Source organism: Myxocyprinus asiaticus, chromosome 3 (genome assembly GCF_019703515.2).
Source record: "Myxocyprinus asiaticus isolate MX2 ecotype Aquarium Trade chromosome 3, UBuf_Myxa_2, whole genome shotgun sequence".
NCBI classification, from domain to species: Eukaryota; Metazoa; Chordata; class Actinopteri; order Cypriniformes; family Catostomidae; genus Myxocyprinus; species Myxocyprinus asiaticus.
The window spans coordinates 25,514,729-25,529,133 of record NC_059346.1 but is presented as its reverse complement, the minus strand read 5'-3'; the positions used below and the strand labels follow the sequence as shown (position 1 = coordinate 25,529,133).

Below are 14,405 nucleotides of genomic sequence, written 5' to 3'. Positions count from 1 at the left end.
CAGTATGGTGCTGTTGTTTCAGTTATTCATCTCGATTGTAACAAGGAACACATGGAGTGCTAGAAACGTTCATTTTTGGACAGATTAGCCGTCTGTAAACCAATCACAACTGTGACACATTAATGTGCCTCTAATTACTATTCTTTTGTCCACTGACTAATCCCCCTATCTGTCTGCTATAGAAACTCTCATATCATACATATAAATTTATATCCCCCAACACTGATCTTTGCAGTAGAAATATGTCTTTCTTTAATAAAACAAGTATAAAAAAAACGTTTTCAGGATCTTATGCTGACTACTTTCACACATAAAAGAATTCAATAAAAGAGGGTAACAGATGCATAGTATGTCCAAGGTTAGCATGCTAGCGTTAGTGCCACCAATGCAGGATGTAAACATTACAAATTACACATTATCTATTGCATATATATCTTTCCATTTTCATCGAGTGGTTATAACAACTTCTTTTACTGATCTCACGTGGATTCCATTAAAAGAATGAGGCAGAAAGCATTATATTTATTGAATGTGTAGCCTGAAGCAAATGACAGGTACAGATACAGAAAGTATCCAGACAACACACCTTTAAAAATACCAGCAATCGCTAGGGAAATATAGACAAACCATATTGTAACACTGTTCAGTGGAAAGGAGAACAGGGAAGCGAGGTTTCCAGGTAAGCGTTTAATTTGGCCACCTTGATGCTTACAGTTTCACAAACTCAACAGCTTCACAGGCAAATAGTTACTTAAACACTTTAACTTCACAAACACAATAAACAGGTTCGTGCAACCCGGTAGAGGACACATCCGCAAACTCCTGTTGAAACCTGGCAACCTCGGCGAGTTGACTCGGTGAGAGGTGGTCTCCGCAAGTGACCGGGGTGAACTGTTTATGTTTTGAATTCACCTTGGGTCCGAGCTCCGCCCTCTCCGGAACTACCGTAGCCAACATCACAGGGACCATCTCCCTCCACAATTTCAGGAGGCTGAGGTGATATATTTGACGTGTGCCCCCTCTATCGGTTCATTTAACCTCATAATCGAGATCCCCCACTCGTCGTGTGACCTCAAAGGGCCCTTGCCACTTGGCGAGTAATTTAGAGCTCAATGTGGGAAGTAATACAAGCACTTTATCTCCCGGTGCAAATTCCCTTAGCTGAATACAGTCGGCGCTGTCGTTCTTGAGCTTGAAGCAAATTCTCCTGTGTTTGTTGTCCCAAAGTGTGGAGTTTGGCTTTAAGATCAAGAACATATTGAATTTCATTCTTACTATTTGAAGGTCCCTCCTCCCAGGCTTCTCGCAATACATCAAGCACACCACGTGGGCGTCGCCCATTCAGCAGCTCAAATGGGGAGAAGCCTGTGGAGGCTTGCGGGACCTCTCGTACTGCAAATAACAGGGGGTCGAGCCATTTATCCCAATTTCTAGCATCGTCGTGCACGAACTTACGAATCATGTTTTTAAGGGTTTTATTAAATCGTTCCACCAGGCCATCTGTTTGTGGGTGGTACATGCTGGTGCGAATCGATTTAATGCTCAATAATTCGTACAGCTCGTGTATTGTCCGTGACATAAACGTTGTGCCTTGATCGGTGAGGATTTCTTTCGGAATCCCCACCCGGGAGATTATTTTGAAGAGTGCCTCCGCAACACTGCATGCTGAGATGTTGCGAAGAGGCACTGCTTCCGGATATCGTGTTGCATAGTCCACTAGGACCAATACAAAGCGATGTCTGCATGCTGATCGTTCTAATGGCCCGACGAGGTCCATTCCAATTCTTTCAAAGGGGACCTCGATCAACGGAAGAGGGCACAATGGCGCTTCTGGGATGGCCGGTATGTTAACCAGCTGACATTCGCGGCATGCCGCACACCACCTGCGGACATCGCCGCCAATGCCCGGCCAATAGAAGCGGGCTATTAGATGGTTCAGTGTTTTCCTTTCTCCTAAGTGACCCGCCATGGGATTATAATGAGCCACCTGGAATACCACTTCCCGACGGCTCCGTGGTATCAAAAGTTGGGTTGTATCTTCTTTTGTCTGAGCGTCCTGCATCACTCTATACAACCGCTCATTTATAATTGCAAAATAGGGGTATGAAAGGGCGATGTCTGGCTGGAGTCATTGACCATCGATGACAGTCACTTGGTTGAAGGTGTGTTTGAGAGTTTCGTATCGCGACTGCTCCAAAGGGAAATCTCCCTCAGGGAATTCCCTGAGAAGGGGAGGGGCTGCAGCCTCTCCCCCTCTCTCGTCATTATGACGTGAAGCTGTCGAGTATGGCCCCGGCTCTGCCTCCCCTGCCAGAGCATTGCACATTTCACATCACCCTAATTTAGTACAGGACCCATCCGCACAAATTCCCTTCAATAATTTCTAAAATCAGGCCAATCCATCCCCAAAATCAGTGGATGGGTGAGGCGGGAACTAACCGCGGCCTCCACTCTATACTTTTTCCCCCGGAATTTAATCGTAAGAGTCACCACAGGATACTTGTGAATATCCCCATGCACACACTTCACCCTAACTGTTTTAGTGCCCAAAGCCTTGCGTTGAACCAAGCATTGGTGGATAGTGGTTTGATTACAACCTGTGTCCACCACTGCTTGATGAGTACCCCCCTTGATACTTACCGGTATCCGGTACGTTCCAGCCCTATCGGGGGCAGTCTGTGGAGTGTCAGGGATCCAGACCACCATTCCCAGCTCCATGACAGGGCACTGATCCCGGAAGTGTCCCGGGTCCCCGCAACTGCAGCAGGCTGGCCCAGGCGCCACACCCGCACCTGCGTCGGCGGGCACTTCCACCTGAGGGGGAAAGCGGCAGGGCACTGTTGCTGCCGTGGACGACGGGAAACCCGCGCACGAGGAACTGGCTTCGGTGGCAGGATTCCTCACCTCCGCAGGGCAGGAACGGGCTCTGGGGAAAGAGCAGAGTGAGAGAGAGAAGGGGAGGGGGAAGAGATCGGGGAAAACATAGGGGAGGGGGAGAGAGAGTGGGAGGGCTCAACCACCCTCTGGTACGCCGCCAAATGGTCCTCCGCCAGACGAACAGCTTCCTCCAGCGACGCTGGGTGGTGGCAATGGACCCACTCCGCCGTTCCTCTTGGCAGTCGATGGATCAGCTGCTCCAGTACCACCTGGTCGATAATTCCCACGACGTCATGATTCCCCGCCAGCAGCCATTTCCGGCACTCATCTCTGAGCCATTGGGAAAAAGCAAATGGGTGGTCGGTCTTCTCCAGCTTTAAGGTCCGGAACAGCTGGCGATACTCTTCCGGGCTACGACCCACCCGCTGCAGGATGGACTTTTTCAGGTTGTCATAGGCCAGGAGATTAGTCGCCGGCAACTGTTGGGCGGCAAGCTGAGCTTCCCCGGACAGCAAGGGGAGGAGTCTGGCAGCCCACTGATCACGCGGCCAGCCCCAGATTTCCGCGGTTCTCTCAAACAAATCAAGGAAAGCCTCGGCATCGTCGTCAGCTCCCATCTTCAGGAGTGTGGGGGGAGGCAGTTGGCTACGGTGGTCCAGGGTCACGGCTCTCTCTTTCTCCTGGCCAAGGAGGCTCCGGATCGTGAGCCGGTCCCCTGCTTGAGCCCGTAGGATCTCAAAGAAGCGCCGTTCCTGGTCTTGACATAGCTCAAGCATTGATCGCTGGTGGGATTGTTGCATACTGGCGAGGGACTGGAGGATCTCAGCCACCTGGGAGGACTCCATGGGGCGTACTTCAGTTTCGATCCTGGGTTTCAGCACCAGTGTAACACTGTTCAGTGGAAAGGAGAACAGGGAAGCGAGGTTTTCAGGTTCAGGAAAGCGTTTAATTTGCCCACCTTGACGCTTTCAGTTTCACAAACTCAACAGTCTCATAGGCACAGAGTTATTTAAACACATCAGCTTCACAGGCAAATAGTTCCTTAAACACTTTAACTTCACAAACACAATAAACACAACAGCTTCTGTAGCACCGTGGCCTTCCTTGTGCCAGTCTATCCCTCGGTTGCTGGTGGCGTGGCTGTTTCTATGCCACTCTCCCCCTGCTCACTGGAATTAGAGACAGGTGTTAAACATAATCTAGCTCAGTGCAAGCGCCCTTACCGCTTTCTCTCTCTCCGGACGGACGCTTGAACAAGCCCCCGCTGCCACACATATATTTTCTTAATCGTCTATTTATTCACAACATCTCTCCTCAGTCTAAATGTTATTATTACGCTTTACACAGAGATGAAAGTAAATCAGAGCAGAGCTGGTATATTTAGAACAATCCAGGAGCAAACAGTGTCAACTTCTGCCTTCGGACATCTCCAGAAGCACAACGGTTAACGTTCATATGATCTGCACCAAAATCAATGCATAAAGAATGTAAGAAATATATGTGGCTGTTGTGTTGGTCTTGCATGGGTTTGATTTCCAAGGAACACACATACTGGGAAAATATAAGCTTGTTGCTTTGGATAAAAGCATCTGCCAAATGTGCGAATGCAATGTACAGTAAATGTAAACCATTCATTGCCCAACTGCATACACTCAGATACCACTGACATTTTCTCTCTCTGTGTGCTCTCTGTCTTTTATCCTCTGTATCTCTCTTCCTGCAGGACAGCAAATATGCCATACACAGCGAGGGGGACTTACATCTCGGGGAACTCCACCAGCTTACTCTTGATCTTATTGTGAAGTGCCAGTATGTACTCATCAATAAATGGGCACTGAAGGACAAGGAAGAAAAATAGAAGAAGGATGGGAGAAAGATCAAAGTCATAAATCACACAAGTTTCACTTCTGTAGAACACTGTTCTGTGTATTGATCATTCTGAAAAGTAATCTCAAAGAAAAGAGTTACTGATATCACTCTGAGCAGTAGCAGTCTGAACTCTTGTCTTTCTACATTCTGCATGAGCAGACTTACCTTCCCATACACAAAACAATAGAGAGTCACTCCCATAGCCCACACATCAAGAGCCTGCAACACAACAAATTGACTTCTGTTGAGGTGAAGTCACGTGGGATGGCTTTTGCTTTAGGTAAATAATACATCACAACTAACAAATAATATTATAATCATAGTGTTAAACAATAAAACATGCAGCTTTGAGATATGTATTCTTAGAATTGAGCCAAGAGGTCAGCGTGTGACATTTCGATCTTCTATTAGTCATGCAACCTCTCGTAATATGGATTCGCAGGTCAGAGTTCACCAAACTTGAACTTTCGATATGCATTGTAGTACATTTCTTTGCATGAGGTGACGTTTCCGGTCTCCCTTTTTTAGAGGCATTTGAATTAGAATGAATGGAGCGTGAAGTGTAGTGTGACCACCCCTATTATTATTCTGACCTTAAAGTGAAATGTGTACATTTTTCAGTTTTAAAGGAATATATCACCCAAAGCTATTGTATGACTTAAAACTAGAAAAAAAAAAAAAAATCTGCCAATGGGGTAAGCAAAATAAACTTGTTCCCTATCTGTCACTCACTCGACGTTGGTGTCGATGTAGTGACACTAGGGGTCACTCTTGGGAGCCCGAGACACCTCTGGTCTTTGATAAAAGGCCAATGAAAATTGGCGAGTGGTATTTGCATGCCACTCCCCTGAACATACGGGTATAAAAGGAGCTGGTATGCAACCACTCATTCAGATTTTCTCTTCGGAGCCGAACGGTCATGCTCATTGAGCTGAATACTACTGTTCATTCACCTCTGCTGGATCTGACGGCGCATTTCAGTGGCTTCTCCCCCCTCTGCACTGGTGCACTGCAGAGAAAGCCCCGGGGTGCTTCGGCAGAAAAACTAGAGAGTATATTTTCTGAAAGAGCATTTTTCCCCTCTAAAAGAGTATATATTTCTCTAAAAGAGCGCACACACGGAACGTCTTTTTAAAGACGCGCCTTTTTAAAGATGCTTTTCCGATTGTGTGTTATTCCTGGTTGTTCTCGTTATCTCTCGCCTTCTAACGGTCACGATCACTGTCTTTCGTGTCTGGGCACTGCTCACGCGGAGACAGCGTTCGTGGATGGTCATGTTCTCATTGCAAGAATATGTCCGTGGCAACGTTGCGGTCGCGGCTCGCCTTCATAAGAAAGCGAGCCACCCCAGAGGCTCCCGCCTCGGTCCTTTTACCCACGGGTATGAGGCCAGCGCGGCTAGCACTGGGGGCAATTTGGGGACCCCAATGGGACCGCCTCCGCCGGGTATCCCCCCGCGGACCTCCCATTCCCCAGCATGCTCGTCTGCCCCGATCGGGCTTCCGGGTGAGTCCGCCGGCTCGTCTTAAGCCGAGTTCGACCTCTTATTTGGAGCCCACGAAAGTGATGAGCTCTCGAGCGCAGCATCAGAGAGTGGGCTCGTCCAGTCAGAAGCCTCAGCTGGGCTCCTCCCTTCGGGGTCGATTGCCCAGTCACAGGCTGACGCGGAGATGACGACATGCTTTCCCGGGCAGCCGCCAGCGTCGGTCAGAGTGGATTTCACCGCTCTTCCCTGAACCCTCGCGGCTCGGTGATTGGTTCCTGGGCTCGCGGCCCGCTCAAAGCCACGCCCCGCCCCTGTTCCTTTCTTCCCGGAAGTGCATGAAGAGCTGACAAGGTCGCGGGAGGCACTTTTTACTGCCCGGTCCCGATCTTTTCAGCTTCCCCGCCCTCACTACCCTCGATGGTGGGGTGGCCAAGGGCTATTCGGCAATCCCGCATGGATAAAGGCGCTCGCGGTGCACCTATACCTGCAGAGCGCCGCCACCTGTCGCGGGTGCCCAAAGCCCCCATCCAAGGCCTGTAGGTTTACATCATCACTGACGGCCAATGCCTATGGTGCCGCTGGACAAGCCGCCTCCGCCCTGCACGCCATGGCTCTCCTGCAAGTCCGCCAAGGCGCTAAAGGAACTGCACGAGGGTAGTTCCGCCCCGGGACTGATGCAGAAACTGCGCTCGGCGACCAACCTCGCTCTCCGAGTGACGGAGGTCATGGCGCGGTCTCTCGGGCAGACGATGGCCACACTAGTGGTCCAGGAGCGACACCTTTGGCTCAACCTGGTCGAGATGGGTGAGGCCGACAAGACACGATTCCTTGCTGCCCCCATTTCCCAGGCGGGCCTATTCGGTGACACCGTCGAGGACTTTGTCCAGCAGTTCTCGATGGTAGAGCAGTAGATGGATGCTAGCCGGCATATCCTGCCCCGGCACGGCTCAAGATCCCGCACCCCGTCTACTCATCGCCAAGGGCGTCCCCCTGCGGTGACTGCACCGGCTCCGCTGCAGCCCGCCCCTTCGGCCCGGCCCCGGCATGGAGCCCACCGCAGGAAGCAGACGCCACCCGTCTCGTGGCCGCCCAGAACCCGTGAAAGGCTTCAAAGCGCCCTTGAGACGGGCGACCCAGGGACAACGAAACCCGCTGCTCTGGAGCTGGTAAGCAGATCTTCATCTTTTTGTTACCTTTTGCATTTAAATGTGCTGCATGCCCAAGTGGCTGTAGTACTCAAGAACTTAGCAAGAGCGGTTTCCTTGTTCCCTGGGTCACGTATCCGGTGTGTATGGCTGTCATCACGACCACCGTCTACCACTCCATTTGGCAGGTTTAGCGCTCCAGCGGCGGTCTCCCGCCCCTGAGCGCCCAGCTGTGGCACAAATCACAAGGAGCCAGGTAAGTGCTTCGATGTCAGACTCAGCATGGCCACGACATGGTGTGGCACCTCGAGCTCCGCCCCACCGCGAGGCCCCACCTGCTGGTACATCCGATGACGTTGTCCCTTTGGTCCCCCTTGCGCAGAACTTGGACGCATGGCTTGCGCTTTCCAATCCGTCACGAGGGCTGGTCTGGACTGTCCGACTCGGCTGCGCGATTCACTTCGCCGGGCATCCGCCCAGGTTCAGCGGTGTCCACTTCACCTTGGTGAAAGACGAAAATGCTGCTACCTTGCGCGGAGATCGCTACCCTCCTACGGAAGGGTGCGATAGAACCTGTCCCTCCAGCCGAGATAAAGGGATTTTTCAGCCCCTACTTCATCGTACAGAAAAAAGGCGGTGGGTTGAGGCCAATCTTGGACCTGTGAGTTCTGAACTAGGCTTTACACAGACTCCCGATCAAGATGCTGACGCAAAAACGCATTCTGGCGAGCGTCCGGCATCAAGATTGGTTCGCGGCGGTAGACCTGAAGGGTGCGTACTTCCACGCCTCGATCCTTCCTCGACACAGACCTTTCCTGCGGTTCGCATTCGAGGGTCAGGCGTATCAGTACAAAGGGCCTGTCCCTGTCTCCTCACGTCTTTACGAAGACCACCGAGGCTGCCCTTGCCCCGTTAAGGGAGGTGGGCATTCGCGTTCTCAACTATCTCAACGACTGGTTAATCCTAGCTCACTCTCGAGACGTGTTGTGTGCACACAGGGACCTGGTGGTCTCACACCTCAGCTGACTAGGGCTTCGGGTCAACTGGGAAAAGAGCAAGCTCCTCCCGGTTCAGAGAATCTCTTTTCTCGGTTTGGAGTTGGACTCAGTCTCCTTGACGGCGCGCCTTACGAACGAGCGCGCCCAGTCGGTGCTGGCCTGTTTGAAGGCATTCAAACAGGGAACAGCGGTTCCACTGAAACTCCCTCAGAGGCTCCTGGGGCATATGGCATCCTCGGCGGTGGCCACCCCACTCGGGTTGATGCATATGAGGCCGCTTCAGCACTGGCTCCAGATTCGAGTCCCGAGACGGCCATGGCGCCACGGGACACACCGCGTGACCATCACGTTGGTCTGTCACTGTCTTTTCAGCTCTTGGACCGACCTCTCGTTCCTACGGGAAGGTGTTCTTCTAAAACTGGTCCCCAGGCGCGTCATGGTCATGACAGACGCCTCCAAAACATGCTGGGGCACCGTTTGCAATGGGCACGCAGCCGCCGGCCTCGGGACGGGTCCGCGACTGCATTGGCACATCAACTGCCTCGAGTTGTTGGCAATTCTGCTCACCCTGTGGAGGTTTCGGCCGTTGATCCAGGGCAAGCGCGTGTTAGTTCAGACAGACAACACGACAACGGTAGCATATGTCAACCGCCAAGGTGGTTTGCGCTCTCGTTGTATGTCACAACTCGCCCGCCGTCTCCTCCTCTGGAGTCAGCAGCACCTCAAGTCGCTGCAAGCCACTCACATCCCTGGCAACCTCAACACTACGGCGGACGCGTCATCACAACAGGTTACCCTGAGGGGAGAGTGGAGACTCCACCTTCAGGTGGTCCAGCTGATTTGGAGTCGATTCGACAGGCACAGGTGCACCTGTTCACCTCCCAAGAGTCCTCCCTCAGCATAGATGCGCTGGCACACAGCTGGCCCCCTGGCATTCGCAAATATGCGTTTCACCCAGTGAGCCTGCTTGCAAAGACCCTGTGCAAGGTCAGGGAGGACGAGGAGCAGGTCATCCTGGTAGCACCCTACTGGCCTGCCCAGACGTGGTGCTCAGACATCACGCTCCTTGCGACAGCTCCCCCCTGGCAAATTCCCCTGAGGAAGGACCTTCTTTCTCAGGGAAGGGGCACCATCCGGCACCCGCGCCCAGACCTCTGGAATCTCCATGTCTGGCCCCTGGACGGGACGCGGAAGACCTAAACTGTCTCCCACCTGCGATGGTAGACACGTTCATTCAGGCTAGGGCTCCCTCTACGAGGCGCCTGTATGCCTTTAAGTGGCGTCTGTTCGCTAAGTGGTGTTCTTCCCATCGGGAAGACCCCCAGAGATACGCAGTCAGATCAGTGCTTTCCTTCCTGCAAGAGAGGTTGGAAGGGAGGCTGTCCCCTTCCACCTTGAAGGTGTACATTGCTGCCATAGCAGCACACCACGATGCAGTTGACAGTAAGTCCTTAGGGATGTATGACCTGATCATCAGGTTCCTAAGAGGCGCCAGGAGGCTGAATCCCTCCAGGCCGTGCCTCGTTCCCTCATCGGACCTCTGTAGTTCTTCAGGGTCTACAGAGAGCCCCCTTTGAGCCTTTGCAGTCAGCCGAGCTTAAGACACTCTCCTTGAAGACTGCCCTCCTGATTGCGCTCACTTCCATCAAGAGGGTAGGTGACCTGCAAGCGTTCTCTGTCAGCGAAACGTGCCTGGAGTTCAGTCCAGGTTACTCTCACGTGATCCTGAGACCCTGACCAGGCTATGTGCCCAAGGTTCCCACCACCTCTTTAGGGACTAGGTGGTGAACCTGCAAGTGCTGCCCCAGGAGGAGGCAGACCCAGCCCTGTCATCGCTGTGTCTGGTGCGCGCTTTACACATCTATTTGGATCGCACGCAGAGCTTTAGAATCTCTGTGCAGCTCTTTGTCTGCTTTTGGTGCACAGCGGAAAGGAAGCGCTGTCTCCAAGCAGAGGACTGCCCACTGGCTCGTTGACGCCATAACCATGGCATATCTTGCCCAAAACATGCTGCCCCCGGTAGGGCTACGAGCTCATTCTACCCGTGGTGTAGCGGCTTCTTGGGCCTTGGCCAGAGGTGCCTCTCTAAGAGACATTTGCAGAGCAGCGGGCTGGGCAACACCCAACACCTTTGCAAGGATCTACAACCTCTGGGTGGATCTGGTTTCATCCCAGGTAGTGGCACGCAACACAAGCGGATAAGCCCGGGATAGCCGGCCGGGTGTATCGCTTGCACATAGCGCCTTCCACCTCCTTTTGAGCTGAATACGTGCGCCGTTAATTCCCAGTAGTGTTCACAAACTTTGTTCCCTGGTTGACTTCCTCCGAGCCCTGTGGCAGTTGAGTTTTCGGAGAGACTCGCTGCCGGCCCAGTACACGCGCTAACTAAGAGCCCGGTTCTGGGGTAGGTGCTCCGCATGTGGCGGTTCCCTGTAAGGCTAACCCCATGCAATCTATATCTTCCGCTAATTCGTTTCCCTGCTGGCAAACTGCGTCTTCCTTGGGCAGAGCCCCTCTGCCCCAGTCTCCATGTTTGTAGTAACTCCTCCCCCATCGGGCAGGATCTACCTTGAAGGCTCTCCACATGGTTGGAAAGACCATGTGACGTATTCTTCCACTTAAATATCCCCCCCCTTGGGGCGAGGTGTGGTCTCCGCAGTGTCCTCCGTTTGGGAGGGACACCCCCCGACTACACCTGGCGGCCCAGTCGGATAATCCCCCTTCTTTTTTAGAGAGTGGAAAAAGAGAAGGGGAAAAGAGGCCATGACTGGGTTAAGCCTGTCTCTATCTTTGGGTAGTCGACTTGTCCCCAAAAAGGGCCGTTCGACACTCATAACTGTGTTGGGGGAGGTTACGTGTTGACCTGGTGTGCTGGCTATGAAGCACACAGCAAGTCTGCCCACCACACACCGCCAGTTCATGTAACACAGTTCAGCCTTGTGGCGTTTTGTATAGGGACCCCTAGTGTCACTACATCGATACCAACGTCGAGTGAGTGACAGATAGGGAACGTCATGGTTACTGGTGTAACCTCCGTTCCCTGATGGAGGGAACGAGACGTTGGTCCCTCCTGCCACAACGCTGAACTACCCGCTGAAATGGCCGGACCTTATATCGGCTCCTCAGCATAAAACCTGAATGAGTGGTTGCATACCAGCTCCTTTTATACCCGTATGTCCAGGGGAGTGGCATGCAAATACCACTCGCCAATTTTCATTGGCCTTTTATCAAAGACCAGAGGTGTCTCGGGCTCCCAAGAGTGACCCCTAGTGTCACTACATCGACACCAACATCTCGTTCCCTCCATCAGGGAACGGAGGTTACACCAGTAACCATGACGTTTTCCCCTTGAATTAAGTTTATTTTGCTTACCCCATTGGCAGATTTTTTTAAGTCTAATGTTCACAAATTTTGTCAGATTTATCTTAAAACAAGGCTTAATATCTTATCCCATTTTGCTTTACATATAAATAAATCAAGTTTTAAGAATGTTTGGATACTTTTACAGGAAAACAGGAAAAAAATACTTGTCTTGAAAATCAATTTTTGCAGTGAACAAGTCATATGGACCACTTTTAATATACCTTTATATTGATTTTTTGTCATTTTGGAGCTTGAAAGTCCTAGTCCTCGTTCATTTTTATTATATGGAAAAGAGTGCCCAAGATATGTTTCAAAAATTCACCTTTACCTGAACTTCAGTGAACTTTACCTTTCCACTGAAGCTCTTGCGATTGTCTGATAGCGTCTCTGGGGCCATGAAAGCAGGAGTGCCGGCAGTGCTGGACAGCAAGGCATCATTACCCTCAAACTGGTTACTGACTCCAAAATCAGCAATCTTGACATGACCATCATCTCCCAGTAACAAATTAGATGGCTTGATATCCCTGTGAACAATCTTCTGATAGTGCACTGAGCAAAAAAAGAGAACATAGCAAGAAATAATAAGAAACAAACTCACTTTTTAAATTCAGAAATCTTTTGTTTTGACATATTAGTAAGTATATCGTGCATACATGTATATGAAAAATAACAATGTGGAGCTATGCTTTAAAGGTTTGCTGATAATTGGCTTCAAATCCCCAAATTTGATCAGACTGACTTAAATAAAATAAACCTACAGAAAGTTTCAGAAGCTTTTTAAAGAAATAGTTCACCAAAAAATGTTTTTTTTTTTTTTTACACACCGTCATGTTTTTTCAAACCTTTATGAATTTCTTTCTTCCAAGGAACAGTAAAATGGTGATTACTTGAAAATTACTTATTGTTACTGATTAAATGTAATCAGTAACAATCGTTTAAATTACAATTAATAGGTAATCTAATCTGATTACTTTAGGATTTGCATAACATTTCTAAAATTTTCAAGGGACTCCCTTGCATCATTCAGTTATTTTTCCCCAGTGTCTCTTTAAAAGTCAAGTTGTTTTAGTATGTGGTCAAACCTCACTAACTTCAATACATTTATTTTTACCTGGCTAAACCTATCACACAAAGGCTGTTAAGGGATCTAGGCTCAGATTATTCTTTTAAAATATAGTAACATTATCAGTAAAGTATGCTCTAGTCTAGTTATTGTAGATGGCTGATTGGTAATGTAATCCAAAATGTAATCATGTAATTAATAACAAGAAACTGTAATCTGATTATGTAAATTTTAAACAGAAATGTAATACAATTACAAGTACTTGATTTTTGTAATCTTATTACTTAATCCATATTATAATTAATCCGTTACTTCCCAATCCTGGTAAAACATATGCATACATGTACAATAAAGTACTGTAAATATATTTTAACCATAATCACCACTTTTTTACTCTGCAGGTTTGATGATACTACTGTAATGAAGTATCATTGAAAAATCTAAATAATAAAAATAATTGTTTATTTATACCACGGGTCTGTTGAATGCTTGATTCTGATTGGTTGGAAGATGTTCTAAGGCGTGCAATTATTTTTTAAGTAAACGCATGGCTATGAAGTAGTTCCAGGTCTTGACCACATAACGGTTCCGTATCACTTCGGCAAATTATTTCAGTTATTTCAAAGAGCTGTACCGGCTACCACAGGAAAATAACAAAATAAAACAAAGACAGTGGTTAAGTACATTGGATAAGATTGACAATGTCTATAATATCCTGAATTTATTTCAATTTAGACTGAAAAGCATCCTCGTGCTCCCTCTCGCTCTCCTCTCTCTCTCTCTTTCGCTCTCGTCTCACACATTCATACGCTGACTAACACACATATGTATGCGCAAACATGCACACAAACACACATGCACAACGAGACTGGAGTCGCGACCAAAAAACCGATCTGCAACCCCAGGGCTTGATCAATACTGCAGTTTTTTAATTACCCAAAATATCTTTGACTTCAAATATTTATTTATAAAATGTTTAAAAATGCATAAATTCTGATTTCTGAAAGTGTGAAATAACTTTTTGAATGTGCCTCTGTTGTTAAGTAAAATTTGGTTAAAAAAATTAGAGTGAAAACTTGGACCATCCATTTTTATTGAGGCCCACCCAAAAGTAATTTCCTGGCTATGCCCTTGGTGCAAGTGTTTCATTGTATTTAGCCCTAATCAGCCTCACTGAAAGCACCCTCGCGCTCCCCCTCTCTCAACTATACTCTTACACATGGACACACATATTTTTTTTTTCACACACATACTCGAGAGCCTGACACATAGCGATTTCAACTGACCTAAGCAACTTAATAAAACAGTTGTGTAGCAACGGGAAATCTATATACAAGAATGGCGACACTCAGAAGCATCTTTAAACTTGTTTCTGCTGGCGAGAGCCGCAAACAAGTAATCCAACACGCAATCTCTGTTTTCTTGCATTTTTTTCTCTTGCTTTCGCTCATGCGCACATTCACACACACACTAACACAAACGCTCTACATTGTTACTTCAGTAAGTGCTCCAGTAAAGCAGCGCAAGCATCGCAATCCTCCGTTGCTAGTTCTAAAGTGACGTTTTCGAACTAGCAATAGAGGAATAAGCTGTATCAAAACTAC

General features: G+C 49.0%; 1 protein-coding gene across 10 annotated transcripts in view; it reads right to left on the bottom strand.

Annotated features, from left to right (window-relative positions):
• The window catches only part of LOC127422083 (calcium/calmodulin-dependent protein kinase kinase 1-like), a 192,671-nt gene that overhangs the window by 39,766 nt on the left and 138,500 nt on the right, over window positions 1–14,405 (bottom strand). For 5 of the 10 annotated variants that reach the window (XM_051665458.1, XM_051665449.1, XM_051665441.1 and 2 more), the window contains 4 exons: window positions 12,088–12,287; window positions 4,912–4,965; window positions 4,638–4,711; window positions 2,646–3,768 (listed from right to left, as the gene is read on the bottom strand). In XM_051665458.1, coding sequence (XP_051521418.1) covers window positions 2,901–3,768; window positions 4,638–4,711; window positions 4,912–4,965; window positions 12,088–12,287 — 1,196 coding nt within the window. In that variant the 3' untranslated portion in view covers window positions 2,646–2,900. Of the gene's footprint in view, window positions 1–2,645; window positions 4,047–4,637; window positions 4,712–4,911; window positions 4,966–12,087; window positions 12,288–14,405 lie in introns of those variants that run through there. The other 5 variants (XM_051665469.1, XM_051665477.1, XM_051665479.1 and 2 more) reach the window with 2 other exon arrangements.